This window comes from Somniosus microcephalus, chromosome 4 (assembly GCF_052327205.1).
Source record: "Somniosus microcephalus isolate GS21.2 chromosome 4, FLI_Smic_1.0, whole genome shotgun sequence".
Lineage (NCBI taxonomy): Eukaryota > Metazoa > Chordata > Chondrichthyes > Squaliformes > Somniosidae > Somniosus > Somniosus microcephalus.
This window is the reverse complement of record NC_140990.1, coordinates 319,955,686-319,976,220: the sequence shown is the minus strand read 5'-3', so window position 1 is coordinate 319,976,220 and position 20,535 is coordinate 319,955,686. Positions and strand designations below refer to the sequence as shown.

Sequence of the window (20,535 nt, the reverse complement as noted above, 5' to 3'; positions counted from 1 at the left end):
CAGAAAGGCAGCTTCTCTGTTCCACTGGAAGTCTCCGTGACATCTACCCCGATCAGAGAGGGAACTAAACTCCCCAATGTACCAAATGAGAGATTTACAGGTATTCATCTTTCAGAAACAGATCAATTCTCCTTCCAACTGGGCAATGCGTTTAAAAATTGTTGCTTGAGGCTCCTGCTTTGTAGCTGAACGCAGAACTTGTCAGCGATGAACAGCGGCAATAATAATATTACCCCCGAACCAATCCGCGTGAAATATTGATTAGAAATGATACCGTTTTTTGCGATTAAAAAATCGTTATTAATTGGATGCAATCGATCTGCGATGTACAAAACGGGTAAAAAAAAAGTCACCGGCGTGCAAAGAAATTAAGACAGTTTTATGCGGCCGAGCGACTTGACAAAGTTTAAGGAATAATGCTTAGATATACACAGCGTCCGGGTCTAGCTTCTGAGAACCGCTCAGACTGTGACAAGTTATTTTTAATAAGAGCCGCATTTCCTGTGCATTGTACTGCTGGTCTCGTTGACTCGGCTCTGTGTAAACCGGATTATTTGAGTTTAATACAAAGAGATATTAATGAAACCGCATGTTTGTAAATTGGAATAGCGGCGGCGGGTTTATTTACAGAACAGAGGGGGTTTAAAATAAAAAGAAATTACTGCCGAGGTTTCCTCCGCACCCTTGTCATTGCTTTCCTGGCTTGTGTTTGAATGGGCAATTGTTGTTGACTGTTTGTAATGGACCAGGAGTTAAATAAACACGTCTAACCTTAAACAAGGCAAGAATTCAGGGAAGTCTTTTTTTTAAAAAAACGGCGTCCCGCAAAAGTGATGCGAGTGAAGCGATCGGGATTCGCTCGGAACGAAATCGGTTCCTTTTTTAAAAAAAAAAATGCACCTTCGGCGTCAGCGCTTTGAGAATGTTCCAATGAGGCATTTTATTTGATTGCTTGTGGAAGTTAAACAAAAAAATGCAGCACTGCGTGAAGTTAACAGCACCGGGCAAACCTGGCGCTCAATGAACGAAAACATTGACTGGGGCGGAGAGAAAAACGGCGAGAGGTGGAAATCTGAAAGAAATAACTCGGGAATTAATACACCAAGGAACGGCTCCGGCAGAATCTGGGGAGCAGAAATGCCGACAATGTACGGGGATTTGAAGAGGGAGGGGGGGAGTGGGGGTGAAATTCTAGCAATAAACAGGGAGTTCATTCAATTTCTGTTCATTTAGACACGGGAACGGTCCATTGACATTACCCGGGCGCCCTGTTACACGGGGTCCAATCTCTCCTGCTCCAGAGATTTGACATTGGGCTGGAAACTCAATATTTTCTTCCGACGGCCTATTCGTTTACTGTCGTTAATTCATTGCAGGTAGGAATAAGCAATAGGACACACACCCACAGACTGCAGGGAAACAGCAGCATATCCTCTGTCCATCCAGCTGATTGTTGTTAACTGGGCAGTTGAATGGGACTGTCTCTCGCTCTCTCTCTCTCATAACACCAACCACAACTTATATTTATACAGCGCCTTTAATGTTGTAAAAACGTCCCAAGGCGCCTCACAGGAACCATTGTCAAACAACATTTGACGCCCAGCCACATAAGGAGATATTCGGACAGATGGCCAAATGTTCGGTCAAAGAGGAAGGTTTGAAGGAGCGTCTTAAAGAAGGAAGGAGAGAGGTGGAGAGGTTTAGGGAGGGAATTCCAGAGGGTGCCAATGGTGGGGCGATTAAAATCGGGGATGCGCAAGAGGCCGGAATTGGAGGAACTGGGATATAGTTAGTCCCACTCACTGCACCGTTGAAATAATAATCCTATATATAAGCTATCTTCTGGTGGGTCAATCGGACTCAATCTGCTCCTATTTCCTACTTCAGGAGTTAGTCAGCAACCGTTGCCTCTATTTTCTGTTTTATTGGCACCGATTTGCAGGTGTTGTACAGACCCTGTTGGGTTGCAAAGAATATTAAAATCAGTTTAGTAACCAACATCCACCTCAATTTAATTTCAATACCCAGACTTCTTTAGCCAAAATAAAACCTTCTATGATACACGTAAACCGACTGACCAAATATTTAATGTGCCAACAAAAGTTAACCAGAAATGATGCCAAATCATAATAAATTCATAGGAACAGGAGTAGGCCATTGTGCCCCTCGAGCCTGCTCCGCCATTCAATGAGATCATGGCTGAGCTGTAACTCAATCCCATTTACCCGCCTTTGCTCCATATACCTCGATACCCTTAGGCAACAAAAACCTACCCCTCTCAGTTTTGAAAGCTCCAATTGTCCTCCCAGCATCCATAACCTTTTGGGGGAGAGAGTTCCAGATTTCCACTACCCTTTGTGTGAAGAAGTGCTTCCTGATTTCCTTCCTGTATGGCCTAGCTCTCATTTTAAGATTATGCCCCCTGTTTCTTGATTCCCCCACCAGAGCAAATAGCTTCTCTGAATCTACCTCTCTCAAATTCGTTTAACATTTTAAACACCTCAATTACTTCACCCCTCAATCTCCTACACTCAAGGGATGACAAGCCAAGTTTATGCAACCTGTCCTCACAACCTAACCTTCTAAGCTCCAATTCAGCAGGAACAGAGGAAAGGATTTCAAAAAATGTTATTGCTTATTTCCTGTAACTAACCAGAGCCATCAACAAGGGATCAATGTTAATTATTGTGTCTAATTTCTACCTGTTGTCCCATCTCATAAACTGACCACTTCTGCTCAATTGCGAGGGGTGCCCACAGTTGGGATCAGGGATTTAGGGTGACTGACTAATTCAAACATAGTTTTTAATTACACACCATTCCAGGATTTTTACGGGAGCTTTTGGGAATATAATTCTGTCATTACTTCCCTGAAAACGTGACCCCACTGGCCTTACCTATAAGGTGCAAAACAACAGCAACTTGCATTTATATAGCGCCTTTAACATAGTAAAACATCCGTCACAAAAGTGTTATCAGATAAAATTTGACACCGAGCCACATAAGGAGATATTAGGGTAGATGACTAAAAGCTTGGCCAAAGAGGCAGGTTTTAAGGAGCGTCTTAAAGGGCGAAAGAGAGGCAGAGAGGTTTAGGGAGGGAATTCCAGAGCTTAGGGTCTAGGCAGCTGAAGGCACGAATGCCAATTTTGGAGCGATGGAAACCGGCAATGTGCAGGAGGCCAAAATGGAGGAGCGCCGAGATCTCGGAGGGTATTAGAGCTGGAGGAGGTTGCAGAGATAGGGAGGGGTGAGTCCATGGAAGGATTTGAACAGAAGGCGTTGCTTACCTGGGAGCCAATGTATGTCAGCGAGCACAGGGGGTGATGGGTGAACGGGACTCGGTGCGAGTTGCGATAGGGGCACCAGAGCTTTGGATGAGCCGAGGGTGGAAGATGGGAAGCCGGCCAAGAGAGTAAAAAGGGGGGCTGCTACCGCCCCCCCCCCCCATAACCAGAGTCACAGGGTTATGGAGATTATATATAAATCAGAGTCCAATTTCATTACTTGGAATCCCTGGATTTGTACCAGGCGTTTGGGAATCTAATTCACCTATTTCATCCCCTTTAACACTTATATATAAAAAATACAACCCCTGTCAGCTGTGGCTCAGTGGGTAGCACTCTTGTCTCTGGGTTAGAAGGCTGTGCGTTCAAATCCCACTCCACTGAGACTTGAGCACAACAATTTAAGCCAACATTCCACTCCAGGCAGGGGAGTGCTGCTCTGTCGGAGGTGCTGTTTTTCAGATGAGACGTTAAACCCAGACCCCGTCTGCTCTCTCGGGTGGATGTAAAAGATCCCATGGCCACTATTTGAAGAAGAGCAGGGAGGGGGGGGGGGAGTTATTCCCGGTGTCCCGGCAAATATTTATCCCTCAATCAACCTCACTAAAAAAAAACACATTATTTGGTCGTTATCACATTGCTGTTTGTGGGAGCTTGCTGTGCGCAAATTGGCCTTTCCTACATTACAACAGTGACTACACTTCAACAAAGTACTTCATTGGCCGTAAAGCGCTTTGAGGCGTCAGGTGGGGGTGGTGAAAGGCGCTATCTAAATGCAAGCCTTTCTTTTTAACCCCAGCGTCCTTGCAAACAGCTAAGGATTAGAAATTATATGTAATAAAATCAGAAAGCAAGTTTCCGGCTCATTTCCTATCGGACCCTGGTTTGTTTTCCCAGGTTCAGGCACCCGGAATAGAGTCAATATTGGGAGGGAGAGGCTGGGACACGCGAATCTGTTTGCACAGAGTTAAAGGAGCGGAAAGTGCAGCCCCGTCAAAGCCGGCACTTCAGCACTTCATAGAAACCGGGCGAATCAGCGCGACTAGAACGAGAGTTTTATTAAAAGGCGATGGAGTTTTGATAAGCGTTTAATTCTTCGGTGGAGCCGAGCGATCGGGGCTGGAGATTTTATTGCCGAGACGCGTCTCTCTGACAATGTTAAATTGCTGTTTTAATTAATCCACCCAGCCAGTCCCAATCTTTCAGGAAATTACTCTCTGAGCATTGTTCTGTACTCCTGATATCCAGACTGTTGCCTCGCAACTCTCTCCCAGCCTTACATTTCACACCGGGTCGGGAGGGGAGGGTGAATCACTAGTTTTTTAATTTATTAAAAGCCTCCCGATGGTGTTTGGGAGCCGCTTTTGATCCCAGACTCGCCATGAAACAAGCAGCAAGCTGTGGATCGGCTCTCAACCCCGCCGGATATAATCTGATGTTAAACATGTACCTGCCAGGTACAACACCCCCCTCCCATTCCCTGTCCTAACTCTCCCCTTCCCTCTCCCCAACTATCGCTTTCCCTGTCTCCAACTCTCTCTCCGTCCCTGTCTCTCTCTCCTCCTCTCTCTCCAACTCTTTCTCCTTCTCTGTCTCCAACTCTCTCCTTTCTGTATCATTTCCTCTCTGTCTAGTTTCACCTTCCCCGTGTCCAGTTTGTTTCCTCTTCTTCACTGCCTCTCGTTCTCTCTCCCTTCCTGTCTCTATTTTCTCTCTCTATCCTTGGTCCTGTCTCTCTTTTCTGTTTGAAGTCATATTTTGCTCTCTCTTTAGCAGCCTCCAGTTCTTCCTCTCTCTCTCTCTCTTTCTGCCCCTCTCTCCACTGCCTCCAGTCACATCTCTCTCCTTTGCTGTCTCCGGCCCCATCTCTCGCTCCTCCGATGCCCAGACCCATCTTCCTGCTATTTCTCATCCTATCTATATCCTCTCTCCCTCAATATCGCTAGACCTATTTTTCTTTCCTTGCCTATCTTGAATTCTCTCTCTCTCTCTCTCTCACTGTCACTGTTTCTGGTCCTTACTCTCCTTGGCTGCTATTGATCCTCTCTCTCTCTCTCTCTCACTGTCACTGGTCTTGTATCTCACACACCTTCGCTGTCTCTGGTCCTGTCTCCTTCACTCCTTGTCCTACCTCTCTCCTTCGCTGTCCTGAGTTCTCTCTCTCTCTCTCGCACTCTCTTTTGCTGTCTTCAAGTTTCTCTCTCTCCCTCTTCTGTCTGGAATGATTTCTCCCTCTCTTTAGCCGGCTCCAGCTGTCTCTCTCTCTCTCTTCTACCCCAAGCTCTCCATGTGTCTTTCCTCCCATGTCGATTTCACTCTCCCGCTCTCTCTCTTTCGCTTCAGCCGTTTTATAAAGAAAAAGGCTTCTGATGTCGGAAGTGAGTTTGCCGTCTTTTCCTGAACGTGTTTCCTGGATTCGGGAAAGGCAAACTCCAGAAATAGAAAGTCAGGGAAATATCGGTGTGTGAGAGAGAGAGATACAGTCCAGACTTTACTGTACATTAGTAAAATGTTGAACTATATTTTAATATTTTAATACCATTCACAAAACTTTAAGGAGATTGTGGGAGATTATTATAAGTTATCCGAGGATGCGGATAATATTTTCAGGGTTTTGACATTTTTTTGGTGCTTATTTTATGAACTCCTATTTCTCTCCCAGATACAACGCATGACAACCTTCTGAAGGACGGCAAGCACGGGACCTGGGGAGCGCTCAGCTCCGGAGTACAGAAAGGTAAGGACACCAGGGTTATTCGGGACTGAGAGGGGCTGGACATCGCTGGAACACGCGTGTGTACCCGCAGCTCTGTATCCGACTCACTCTTTATTCGGGATAGCCTCGCCACCGGGGTTAGGATTAGTGCGATCAGCAACCGGCATAGAGTTACTAGGAGCAGTCACCATTCGGGTTAGGGTTAGTTAGGGTTACCAGGAACAGTCACCGTTAGGGATAGACTTAGTTAAGGTTAGCTAGAACAGTCACCAGTAGGGTTAGGGTTAATAAGGGTTACCAGGAATGGTCACCATTAGGGTTAGGGTTAATAAGGGTTACCAGGAATGGTCAACACCAGGATTAGGATTAATAAGGGTTACCAGGAACAATTATCATTAGGGTTAGGGTTAATAAGGGTTACCAGAAACAGTCACCAGTGGGGTTAGGGTTAATAAGGGTTACCAGGAACAGTCACCAGTAGGGTTAGGGTTAATAAGGATTACCAGGAACAGTCACCAGTAGAGTTCGGGTTAATAAGGGTTACCAGGAACAGTCACCAGTAGGGTTAGGGTTAATAAGGGTTACCAGGAACAGTCACCAGTAGGGTTAGGGTTAATAAGGGCTACCAGGAACAGTTACCAGTAGGGTTAGGGTTAATAAGGATTACCAGGAACAGTCACCAGTAGGGTTAGGGTTAATAAGGATTACCAGGAACAGTCACCAGTAGGGTTAGGGTTAATAAGGGTTACCAGGAACAGTCACCGGTAGGGTTAGGGTTAATAAGGATTACCAGAAACAGTCACCGGTAGGGTTAGGGTTAATAAGGGTTACCAGGAACAGTCACCAGTAGGGTTAGGGTTAATAAGGGTTGCCAGGAACAGTAATGCGGAGGTCGAGGATGGCGTTAAATGGGAAATTAGAGACACGTGCAATAAGGGCACAGCAGTCATCATGGGTGACTTTAATCTACATATAGATTGGGCTAACCAAATTAGTAACAATACTGTGGAGGAGGAATTCCTGGAGTGTATACAGGATGGTTTCCTGGACCAATGTGTTGAGGAACCAACTAGAGATCAGGCCATTTTAGACTGGGTATTATGTAATGAGAAAGGAATAATTAGCAATCTTGTTGTGCGAGGCCCCTTGGGGCAGAGCGATCATAATATGATAGAATTCTTCACTAAGATGGAGAGTGAAGTATTTGACTCAGAGACTAGGGTCCTGTATTTAAATAAAGGAAACTATGATGGTATGAGGTGCAAGTTGGGTAGGATTGATTGGGGAGTGTCACTCAAATGGTTGACGGTGGATAGGCAATGGCAAACATTTAAAGATCACATGGATGAACTACAGAATTTGTTCATCCCTTTTTGGCATAAAAATAAAACAAAAAAGGTGAATCAACTGTGGCTAACAAGGGAAATTAGGGATAGCATAAGATCCAAGGAGAGGACATATAAATTGGCCAGAAAAAGCAGCAAACCTGAGGATTGGGAGCAGTTTAGGATTCAACAAAGGAGGACAAAGGGATTAATTAAGAGGGGGAAAATAGAGTATGAGAGTAAGCTTGCAGGGAACATAAAAACAGACTGTAAAAGCTTCTATAGCTATGTGAAGAGAAAAAGATTGGTGAAGTCAAGCGTAGGTCCCTTGCAGTCAGAATCAGGGGGATTTATAATGGGGAACAAAGAAATGGCAGACCAATTAAATACATACTTTTGTTCTGTCTTCACAAAGGAGGACACAAATAACCTCCCAGAGATGTCGGGGAACATAGGGTCTAATGAGAGGGAGGAACTGAAAGAAATCAGTATTTGTAGGGAAATGGTGTTAGGGAAATTGACGGGATTGAAGGCCGATAAATCCCCAGGGCCTGATAATCTACATCTTAGGGTACGTAAGAAAGTGGCCCTAGTAATAGTAGATGCATTGCTGGTCATCTTCCAAAATTCTATAGACTCTGGAACAGTTCCCATGGATTGGAGGGTAGCTAATGTTACCCCACTATTCAAAAAAGGTGGTAGAGAGAAAATGGGGAATTATAGACCGGTAAGCCTGACATCGGTAGTGGGGAAAATGCTAGAGTCCATTATAAAAGATGTACTAGCAGAGCTCTTGGAAACCAGTGACAGGATCGGACAAAGTCAACATGGATTTACAAAAGGTAAATTGTGCTTGACTAATCTACTGGAATTTTTTGAGGATGTAACTGGTAAAATTGATAAGGGAGAACCAGTGGATGTGGTGTATTTGGACTTTCAGAAGGCTTTCGATAAGGTCCCGCATAAGAGATTAGCGTGTAAAGTTAAGGCACATGGGATTGGGGGCAAGGTACTGACTTGGATAGAGAATTGGTTGGCAGACAGGAAGCAAAGAGTTGGAATAAACGAGTCTTTTTCCGAGTGGAGGGCAGTGACTAGTGGGGTACCACAGGGATCTGTCCTAGGACCCCAGCTATTCACAATATATATTAATCATCTAGACGAGGGAACTAGATGCAATATCTCCAAGTTTGCAGACAACACAAAGCTGGGTGGGCGTGTGTGCTGCGAGGAGGATGCAGAGAAACTCTAGTATGATATTGACAGGTTGGGTGATTGGGCTGATGCATGGCAGATGCAGTATAATGTGGATAAGTGCGAGGTTATCCACTTTGGTGGCAAAAACAGGAAGGCAGATTATTATCAGAACAGCAATAGAGGGGGAGAAGGGGAAGTGCAACGAGACCTGGGTGTCCTTGTGCACCAGTCGCTGAAGGTAAGCATGCAGGTGCAGCAGGCGGTTAAGAAGGTAAATGGTATGTTGGCCTTCGTAGCGAGAGGGTTCAAGTACAGGAACAATGATGTCTTGCTGCAGTTGTACAGGGCCTTGGTGAGACCACACCTTGAGAATTGTGTGCAGTTTTGGTCACCTTATCTGAGGAAGGATGTTCTTGCCATGGAGGGAGTGCAACAAAGACTCACCAGACTGATACCTGGGATGGCAGGAATGACGTATGAGGAGAGATTGGGTCGATTGGGCTTATACTCGCTGGAGTTTAGAAGAATGAGAGGGGATCTCATTGAAACTTATAAAATTCTAACAGGACTAGACAGACTAGATGCAGGAAGGATGTTCCCGATGGTCGGGGAGTCCAGAACCAGGGGTCACAGTCTAAGGATAAGGGGTAAGCCATTTAGGACAGAAATGAGGAGGAATTTCTTCACCCAGAGAGTGGTGAACCTGTGGAATTCTCTACCACAGAAGGCAGTTGAGGCCAATTCATTAAATACATTCAAGAAGGAGTTAGATATATTTCTTAAGGCTAAAGGGATCAAGGGATATGGGGAGAAGGCAGGGACAGGGTACTGAATTTGGATGATCAGCCATGATCTCATTGAATGGCGGAGCAGGCTCGAGGGGCCAAATGGCCTACTCCTGCTCCTGTCTTCTATGTTTCTATGTTTCTGTCACCAGTAGAGTTAGGGTTAATAAGGGTTACCAGGAACAGTCACCAGTAGGGTTGCGGTTAATAAGGGTTACCAGAAACAGTCACCAGCAAAGTTGGAGTTAATAAGGGTTACCAGAAACAGTCACCGGTAGAGTTAGGGTTATTAAGGGTTACCAGAAACAGTCACCAGTAGAGTTAGAGTTAATAAGGTTTGCCAGAAACAGTCACCGGTAGAGTTAGGGTTAATAAGGGTTACCAGGAACAGTCACCAGTAGAGTTAGTGTTAATAAGGGTTACCAGAAACAGTCACCAGCAGAGTTGGAGTTAATAAGGGTTACCAGAAACAGGCACTGGTAGAGTTAGTGTTAATAAGGGTTACCAGAAACAGCCACCAGTAGAGTTAGTGTTAATAAGGGTTACCAGAAACAGTCACCAGTAGAGTTAGGGTTAATAAGGGTTACCAGAAACAGTCACCAGTAGAGTTAGAGTTAATAAGGTTTACCAGAAACAGTCACCGGTAGAGTTAGGGTTAATAAGGGTTACCAGAAACAGTCACCACTCGGGTTAGGGTTAATAAGGGTCATGAGGAACAGTCACCAATAAGGATAGTGTTATTTAAGATTAACAGGAACAGTGCGGGATGGTTTGGGGTTTTGGAAGCACTGAGGGAGGATCCTGGGTTTTGGAAGCACTGGAGGATAGTTCAGGGCTTTCTCCCGAAGTGGGGGCTGTGGGTTTAACAACACTATGGTGGCACTGCTGGGGCTTGGCAGCATGGGGAAGAGCCTTTGGTTTGATATCACTGTGGAGGGCGAACCTGAAGAGGGGTGGAATGTGGGATTTCTGTCACTGGTGTCTGTCAGCAGTGGGGAGACCATGGACCTGTCAGCCCTATGGGGTGGGATGGGTTTCCAGGTCCCACGGCACTGGCTTATAAGAAATCACAATAAACATTACATTTGGTGTTTTGTTCTTGGTTCTTGGAAGTGTATCTCTGTTTGTCTCTCTCTGTTTCTGTCTGTCTGTCCCATTCCCTTTATCTGCATTTATTTATGTGTTGTCTCTCTGTTCATCAGATGTCAGTAATTAAAATGTTTATATTTTGTGACTATCAACAAAGCAGAGTTAATAATCAGGTGATAATTTGAAGCTTTCTGTTTCCTTTCAAAATTCAACTCACTTTTAAAAAATCAAATTAAGATGTGGAAATACACTCTATCATATGTTTAGCAATCATAATACTGACAATAACCCACGGAGTCAATGTTGACATTTTGATCAGAAAACTTAGGGGTGTGTGTGTGTGTGTGTGTGTGTGTGTGTGTTTCTAGAGTATTTCTAACTTGGGCACTTTCTAAAGCTACAACATGTGTGTAAATAATACAATGGCCCTGAAATTAGGATCGGGGGCTTGCCGCGCGTGCAAGCCCCCGATGTGCACTCACCCTGCGCGCCAACATCTGAAGCCCGGGCCTGCTTGCATTTCCTGTCACAGGCCCGGTTCAGATGTCGGCGCGATGTGCTTACCTGATCCAATGGCGTAGTTAGTGCGATGTGCCGGCTGGGATCAGGTGAGCACTGTGCAGCCAATCAGGGGAGGGGAAACTCATTCATGAGTTTGACAGTAAGAGCTGTCAAACTCATGAAAAGTATGGGCTGCCAAAACACTACTTTAACTTTAAATAAAATTTTAAAAAACATCCCACTGATTATATTAACTATAAATAAGTGTAAAAAAATGTTTTAAACAATTAATCAATTTTTTGAAAAAAATACATTTTTAAAAAATAGGGTCTAAAACTAAACTTACCATCCTGTAAATTCTTTAAAAATAACAAACCTGTGGAAAAAAAATTCTACATTGTACTAAAAGCCCACTTACCTGAAAAACTAAATACTTACGTCTGGTCTTTCCACGCGTAAAGACCGGAGGCCTTTACACTCGGGCAACTCTGAAAAAAAAAAGGAATTTCACTGCGCACGCACTGCCTGTGCAGTCGCACGCATTCTGCCTCTTAACCCCTTGGGTCAGAGGACAGGAAATGCCGGTTTTCAGCGCATGCGCTGTGCATGCTGAAAACCGGCAATTCCTCCGGGCACATGCGTGAGTACCCCATCCGTACTCACGCGTTGTGACAGGGCAGCATGGTGGCATAGTGGTTAGCACTGTTGCCTCACAGCGCCAGGGACCCGGGTTCGAATCCGGCCTCGGGTGACTGTCTGTGTGGAGTTTGCACATTCTCCCCGTGTTTGCGTGGGTTTCCTCCGGGTGCTCCGGTTTCCTCCCACAGTCCAAAGATGTGCAGGTTAGGTTGATTGGCTATGATAAAAATTGACCCTTAGTGTTAGGGGGATTAAATACGTGGGGATAGGGTGGGATACATGTTGGTGTAGGGGTTACGGGGATCGGGTGGGATATGTGTCGGTGCAGGCTCGATGGGCCGAAATGGCCTCTATCTGTACTGTGAGGTTTCTGTGATTTCTGTGATTTCTGTGAATTACTGGGCCAATCTGTTATGTTGGACAATTCTGGGCACCTCATTTCTGGAAAGATGTAAAGGCATTAGAAAGGGTACAGAGGAGGTACACCAGGATGTTACCAGGGACGAGGGACTTTCGTTATGAGGAGAGGTTGGAAAGGTTAGGACTGTTCTCCTTGGAACAGAAAAGTTTAAGAGGTGACCTAGTTGAGGTTTTCAAGATGATGAGAGGTTTTGAAAGAGGAGAGAGAGAAAAACTATTCCCCCTGGTGAGTGGGTCAATAACCAGAGGTCATAGATTTAAAATCATTGGCAAAAGATCTAGCGGGGAGATGAGGAGAAATTTTTCACTCAGAGCGTTGTCGGGATCTGGAACGCTTTATCTGGAAAGGTGGTGGAAGCCGAGTCCATAAATAATTTTAAAAGGGAGTTGGATGGGTACTCGAGGATGAGGAACTTACAGGGTTGCGGACAAAAAGTGGGGATGTGGGACTGAGCATGATCGCTCTTTCAAAGAGCCAGCACAGACACGACGGGCCGAATGGCCTCCTTCTGTGCTGTAAGTTTCTATGATTCTATGACTGTTTTTTCTTTTTATCTTTTTCTCTCCCACGCACAGACTTTCTATTTAAACTTGAGGTCATCCAAAACACGGCTGCCCGTGTCCTAACTCACACCAACTCCCGTTCACCCATCACCCCTGTGCTTGCCGGCCTACATTGGCTCCTGGTTAAGCAACGCCTTAATTTTAAAATTCTCACCCTTGTTTTCAAATCCCTCCATGGCCTCGCCCCTTCCTATCTCTGTAATCGCCTCCTGCTCTACAACCCCCCCACCCCGAGATATCTGCGCTCCTCTAATTCTGGCCTCTAAAGCATCCCTGATTTTAATTGTTCAACCATTGGTAGCCGTGCCTTCAGTTGCCAAGGCCCTAAGTTCTGGAATTCGCTTCCTAAACCTCTCCGCCTCGCTACCTCTCTTTCATCCTTTAAGACGCTCCTTAAAACCTATCTCTTCGACCAAGCTTTTGGTCACCTGCCCTAATTTCTCCTTGTATAGCTCAGTGCCAAATTTTGTTTTATAACACTCCTGTGAAGCACCTTGGGATGTTTTACTACGTTAAAGGCGCTATATAAATACAAGTTGTTGTTGTTCATTCAGCCTTCCATCCTTCCGAGGTGGATTATATTTTTAAATTTGATTCACATGGGGCTAAGAGCAGAGCATATATGAAGTATGGATATGAGGGGAGAGTAGGGTTTAGGGAGGTTGTGCAGTGCTTGCCACACTGTGACAACTACTCTCTTTGGACAATGCTGGCCATTCACAGTAGAAACACAGCACTGCCTTGTGGTACCATCTGGCCTCTCAGTTTAAGAGCTATTTCAGACAGTTTCAAGTGACCCAGGGCCTCGCCTCGCCCCCCCCTCCCTATCTCTGTAACCTCCCCCACCCCTCCAACCCTCCGAGGTCTCTGCGCTCCTCCAATTCTGGACTCTGCCGCATCTCGTTTTTTCATCGCTCCACCATTGGTGGCCGTGCCTTCAGCAGCCTGGACCCTAAGCTCTGGAATTCCCTCCCTAAACCTCTCCGCCCCTCCCTCCTCCTTTAAGACGCTCCATTAAACCTACCTCTTTGACCAAGCTTTTGGTCACCGGTCCTAATATCTCCTTATGTGGCTCGGTGTGAAATTTGATCTGATAACGCTTCTGTGAAGCGCCTTGGGACGTTTTTAATCACGTTAAAAGTGCTAGATAAATGCAAGGTGTTGTTGTTGTCAGAGATGTGACAATGAGGCTTCTATCTATTACTACATCTAAATCTATTTATGTACAATGTGGTGCCGTGGAAAATGGGGTCAGGGATGCTGGGGCGAGGTTTGGCCACCATGACCCCTGTGTGATGTCTGGGTGAGGAGCAGTTTGGGATGTGACAATGGACCTTTATCCCTTTCTAAATTCATTGCTGTACAATTCAGTGCCATGGTAACAGGATCAGGATGCTAGGTATGGAGGTGGGGTAGTGAGGTGGGGGGGTGGGGGGCAAGTGGGAGATGTCTGAGACTGTAGTGTCCTCAGTACGGTCCCAAGATGGCCAAGATTCAGGAGTGACTCAGAGAATCACAACCTATTCTTTGTACACTGCAGAGAATCTCCTTTGTAGATCTTAGATGGAAAGCTTTGCATTGTTAACAACAGTGTATATTTTTTAATGTGACCTTCTCCTTTAAAACCTGATTGTGTAAGATGCAGGAAGGATGTTCCCGATGGCGGGGGAGTCCAGAACCAGGGGTCACAGTCTAAGGATAAGGGGTAAGCCATTTAGGACTGAGATGAGGAGGAATTTCTCCACCCAGAGAGTGGTGAACCTGTGGAATTCTCCACCACAGAAGGCAGTTGAGGCCAATTCATTAAATATATTCAAGAAGGAGTTGGATATATTTCTTAAGACTAAAGGGATCAAGAGATATGGGGAGAAGGCAGGGACAGGGTACTGAATTTAGATGATCAGCCATGACCTCATTGAATGGCGGAGCAGGCTCGAGGGGCCGAATGGCCTACTCCTGCTCCTATCTTCTATGTTTCTATGTTTCTATGTAAGACAGGCACCATCAAATGCTTCCCCTATGGGTACTGAATATCCTTTGCAATTCACTGTACTTCAAAGTAATTCATTGTATATGAAACATTTTGGTATACTTTGCCATAATAACATGCTGTATAAACGCAAAGATTTCTTTCTTGCTCTTTCTTTCTTTCTCGCTCTCTTTCTCTTACATTCTTTCCCCTTTTTCTCCTGCAAAAGTGATGTATGTGCACCTTACACTGCGGAAACTGAGGCCAATTCTATTGCCCCAACTGAAAGGGTTTAACTAAGTGCAGACCAGATGATGATCTGGTGACCTTCCTGGTCTCTATGGCTCAGTACCACATTGGATTGTGCTTTAAACCACTGAGCCATTGGGGGGGGCGGGGGGGGGAAGGGTGAAGGGAAGCTGTGGGAGAGTGGTTTAGGACATTGATGAAGATCAATCACTAGTTTAACTGTGCCAGCCGTGGCCCAGTGAGTTGCACTCTCGCCTCTGAGTCAGAAAGTTGTGGGTTCAGTTTCCACTCCGGAGACTTACACACATAAATCTAGGCTTGGCGCTCCCGGTGCAGCGCTGAGGGAGCGCTGCACTGTTGGAGGTGCCGTCTTTCAGATGAGACGTTAAACTGAGGCCCAGTCTGCTCTCTCAGCTGGCTGTAAAAGATCTCATGGCACTATTATGCAGGGGAATTGGCCAATATATTTAACCCACAACCAGTATCACTAAAAAAAAACCAGATTATCTGGTCATTACCTCATTGCTGTTTGTGGGATCTTGCTGTGTGTTTAATTTGGCGGCCGCATTTCCTACATTACAACAAGTGACTACACGTCAAAAAAAAAGTACTTCATTGGCTGTAAAGGGCTTTGGGATGTCCTGACTGATACCTGGGATGGCAGGAATGATGCATGGAGAGAGATTGTGTCGATTAGCCTTATATTCGCTAGAGTTTAGAAGAATGAGAGGGGATTTCATTGAAACTTATAAAATTCTAACAGGACTAGACAGACTAGATGCAGGAAGGCTGTTCCCGATGGCGGGGGAGTCCAGAACCAGGGGTCACAGTCTAAGGATAAGGGGTAAGCCATTTAGGACAGAGATGACGAGGAATTTCTTCACCCAGAGAGTGGTGAACCTGTGGCATTCTCTACCACAGAAGGCAGTTGAGGCCAATTCATTAAATATATTCAAGAAGGAGTTAGATATATTTCTTAAGGCTTAAGGGAATCAAGGGATATGGGGAGAAGGCAGGGACAGGGTACTGAGTTTGGATGATCAGCCATGATCTCATTGAATGGCGGAACAGGCTCAAGGGGCCGAATGGCCTACTCCTGCTCCTATCTTCTATGTTTCTATGTTTCTATGATTAGGCTTATATTCGCTAGAGTTTAGAAGAATGAGAGGGGAGCTCATTGAAACTTATAAAATTCTAACAGGACTAGACAGACTAGATGCAGGAAGGCTGTTCCCGATGGCGGGGGAGTCCAGAACCAGGGGTCACAGTCTAAGGATAAGGGGTAAACCATTTAGGACAGAGATGAGGAGGAATTTCTTCACCCAGTGAGTGGTGAACCTGTGGAATTCTCTACCACAGAAGACAGTTGAGGCCAATTCATTAAATATATTCAAGAAGGAGTTAGATATATTTCTTAAGGCTAAAGGGAATCAAGGGATATGGGGAGAAAGCAGGGACAGGGTACTGAATTTGGATGATCAGCCATGATCTCATTGTATGGCAGAACAGGCTTGAGGGGCCGAATGGCCTACTCCTGCTCCTATCTTCTATGTTTCTGAGGGCATGAAAGTTGCTATGGAAACACAAGTTCTTTCTTTTTAACTAAGTTAATTTATCCTCATAGGCAGTGGGCAGATCCAGCTGTGGCAGTTCCTCTTGGAGCTGCTGTCCGACAGCTGTAACGTCAACTGCATCGCTTGGGAAGGAACCAACGGCGAGTTCAAGCTCATTGACCCAGACGAGGTGGCCAGGCGGTGGGGGGAACGGAAGAGCAAGCCCAACATGAACTACGACAAGCTGAGCCGGGCGCTGCGCTACTACTACGACAAGAACATCATGACCAAAGTCCACGGCAAGCGCTACGCCTACAAGTTCGACTTCCACGGGCTGGCCCAGGTCTGCCAGCCCTCCGCTACCGAGCACGCACTGTACAAGTTCCAGAGCAACCTGGCTCACATCCCCTTCTCTGGGATCCCCAAGCTCAACCTCATGACGTCCAACGTCTCCCCCTCGGGATTCTCCTACTGGCCGGGGTCAACCCCCGCCCTGTACCCCGGTCACGGTCTTCAGCCCCCGACCCATTTCAATCCGGTTGGCGGGTCGCACCTCGGCAGCATCAGTAACATCACCAGCATCAACAATATCAACAACCACTATCACTGAATGATACTTCACTGGCTGCGAGCTTGCAAAGCCCCATTTTGCACCGGAGCTGTTAATCCTGATCAAATCTCAAATGCAAAAAAAAGCAAAAAGGACTTGCATTGCCGCTGATTAAATGGTTTGCAAGCTGAAAACTCTCAGTGCACCCGAGCTGCAGAACGAGTTTAACCCTTACACCGCTGCCTGCTAAATTTCTCCAGCCAGTGTCGTGACCATATGGCAATCAGAGCAGTCAGCATTATTACACTGAGCCTACATTAGAATCATAGAATGATACAGCACAGAAGGAGGCCGTTCGGCCCATCGTTCCTGTGCCGGCTCTTTGGTAGAGCTCTCCAATTAGTCCCACTCCCCCCCTGCTCTTTCCCCAGAGCCCTGCAAAAAAATTTCCCCTTCACGTATTTGCCCAATTCCCTTTTGAAAGTTATTGTTGAATCTGCTTCCACTGTCCTTTCAGGCAGCGCATTCCAGATCACATGAACTCGCTGCGTAAAAAAAATTATCTTCCTCTCTCCCTGGGTTCTTTTGCCAATTATCTTAAATCTGTGTCCTCTGGTTACCGACCCTCCTGCCAGTGGAAACAGTTTCTCTTTATTTACTCGATCAAAACCCTTCATAATTTTGAACACTTCTACTAAATCTCCCCTTAACCTTCTCTGCTCTAAGGAGAACAACCCCAGCTTCTCCAGTCTCTCCACGTAGCTGAAGTCCCTCATCCCCTGGCACCACCCTGGTAAATCTCTGCTGCAACCTCTCTAAGGCTTTGACATCCTTCCTAAAGGCTGGCGCCCAGAATTTCACAGTAATAATGCTGAATGATCCGAACGACAGACCTGTCAAGCGTTGCTCCTTTGGAGTGAGACTCCCTTAATTTTGGTTTTAAGAAATTCGCTGGTTTTGATGTCTCTGTCTCTGAGGCAGGAGTCCAGCTGTGTGGGGGGAGAAGAGGTGTTACTTTCCTCCAGTACCGCCCTACTTGACGTACTGAGTAAAACCTCCTTAGGTCAGTTTTCAAGACATTAGCCTTCTGGTTTCACAACCTTGTTAATAGAACTCCAATAATGAATTTTACACAAGTACATCGATTAAACCCCACAAGGCTTGGGAGTCACCATTGCCAATATTAATGGCCAAACACTTCATGCATTCCTATGATATTCTCTGTCTACTGTTTTAACAGGGGGTTGGGGCGTTAACCCATACGGATTATTCGCCTGTGTTAAACTAGCAGGCGCCAGAATGTTACACAAACTGCTAATGGCTGTTAACACCGTTAAGTAATTTCGAGGCTCACGCATCGAAAACCCACTGCCAACATTTCCCTGAAGCTAACGGCTCTCGTAAAAAAGGTTACCACGGTCCAGATACCGTTTTTGTACTTTTTTTCCGCCAGGTGTTCGGCTGCTGTTGGGAAACTGCAATTAAAAAAGAAATAAGCAACTGCTCAGGAAGTTTCTGGCCTTGGGCGATGACGCGAAACGGAGGACAACGAATCGGCAGCCCGTTTGACACCCCCGCCCGCCCCGCCGCCCGGTTTCCTTCTCCATTCGCTACCGCCCTTTCTTTTTGTGCTACCGCCGCAAGACCAATTTCACCCCCTGAAATGTTGCTTTCCCCAAGTGTTAAAGGCCTGGGGGTGTGGGGGGGGGGGGGGCGGGGTTGAAGCGTTTAGATTTTAACAAAATGCCTGATTGAGCAAGAACAGCGGGGTAGAAGTTCGCTCTGGGTCAGTGCGGATTGGGTGCAGGTAGGCCTGAGGCTGGAGGCCTAATCATTGTTGGGCCTCGGGCTTTATTTTAGTTAGCCTGGCGCGCTGCGGACACCTACCACCTGTCCCCCAGGCAGCTCGCCCGCGAAGCTGAGCTGAACGTCGGGATGCTGCGACTTCCGGCTAAGTCCTGGGCGGGGGGAGGCGATCGGTAGCGGATGGTGGGGGCCAGCGAGGGCTGCCTGTGGCCTGCGGTATTGCTGCAGTGGCAGGAAGAGCACTCCTGGCTCCATGTTCACGTAAAAATAATAACAAAAACTTACCATGTAACATAATTTCTTGGTATAAAGTTGGTGATTGTCCCTTGTGAGGCGGGAGTGACCTGGAATGTGCAGTGACGACACCCTCTTAAACTTCCACCACCGCCCCCTCCAACCTTACCCTCCAACCTCACCCCCCACCCCCCACCTCCACCAACCCTGAAGGTTCAGGGGGGGGGTCAATACTCCTTGGTGCTGACCAGATGTTTGCAGGTTCAATTCCTGGGCTGTATTTGGTAAGCTGAGGTCAAGAAGGTCAAAGGTTGGCACATTTTCAATTGGTCGCAACACCTCTGGGCCAGGGATTGGCAAAATCAGCCTACTCCTGATCGCTAGCTGGTGGCTCCTGGGGAAACATAAGAACGTAATAAATAGGAGCTGGTGTCGGCCATTCAGCCCTTCGAGCCTGCCGCACAATTCAATAGGATCATGGCTGATCTTCTACCTCAACTTTACCTTCCCACACTATCCCCATATCCCTTGATTCCCTCAGTATCCAAAAATTTCTCAATCTCTGTCTTGAATATACTCAACGACTGAGCACCCACAGCCCTCTGGGGTAGAGAATTCCAAAGATTCACCACCCTCTGAGTGAAGAAATTTCCCCTCATCTCAGTCCTAAATGGCCGACCCCTTATCCTGAGACTGTGACACCTGGTTCTAGACTCCCCAGCCAGGGGAAGCATCCTCCCAGCGTCTAACCTGCCAAGCCCTGTAAGAATTTTATATGGGAAAGTGCATGCGTGCGTGGATATTGGACGAGGGGGACAGGATCTGGGTGGGCCGTGAGGTTGATCGCTTCTTGCATGTCCTGCCGACACTCACCTCCTAGGCTCGCACACGCGAAGGATGGCCAATAGGGCGAGATGGCGGAGGGCCTGTGAAAGTGTATCTCACCAAGAGCTGGCATCTTCAGGAGAGGAGAAAAGGCCGGGGGAAGGAGTGGGGGGAAACTATCTCTAAGTCGGTCCTGTAACCCATTGGGCAACAGCTTAACACTGCAGCCCTGAAGATCCCTCAGTACGGTTTCAATTCACAGTGTTATTGAAATGAGCACAGAGGATTCTCCATCCCTCACTGACTTGTACAGCAATAGTACTTCTGTAAGTGTTTAAGTTATTTCAGAAAGTAGCTAATTCAGAGGTGTGTGTTAAGTTATTTGTACATATTGATGTTGTTTTATGTGTTTGATTGACTGTTTTGAAATAAATGAAGTGACAAGTTGTTGATGCACGTTCTTTAACCCCCTTTAATCAGATGCAAATCACAATTGCTTTGCACATAAAACACCAGGATCCAATTAATCCCAGTCCCCCTGCTCGTTCCCCACAGCCGCGCAACTTTTTCTTTTTTAAGTATATATCCAATTCCCTTTTGAAAGTTATTATTGAATCTGCTCACACCACGCTTTTGAGACAGCGCGTTCCACATCATAACAACTTGCTGCATAAAAAACATTCTCCTCATCTCCCCCCTGGCTTTTCTGCCAATTATTTTAAATTACATAGGTTTACATAGGATATACGACACAGAAACAGGCCATTCGGCCCAACCAGTCCATGCCGGTGTTTATGCTCCACAAGAGCCTCCTCCTGTCTTTCCTC

At 46.3% G+C, this 20,535-nt stretch overlaps 1 protein-coding gene across 1 annotated transcript; it reads left to right on the top strand.

Moving 5' to 3' along the window:
• Positions 1–4,667: 4,667 nt before the first annotated feature.
• fev (FEV transcription factor, ETS family member) lies at positions 4,668–20,155 on the top strand. Its single transcript, XM_085984241.1, has 3 exons — positions 4,668–4,743; positions 5,949–6,023; positions 16,365–20,155. The coding sequence occupies exons 1-3, from the start codon at positions 4,668–4,670 to the stop codon at positions 16,901–16,903; spliced, it is 690 nt and encodes a 229-aa protein (XP_085840367.1). The 3' UTR covers positions 16,904–20,155.
• Positions 20,156–20,535: the final 380 nt, after the last annotated feature.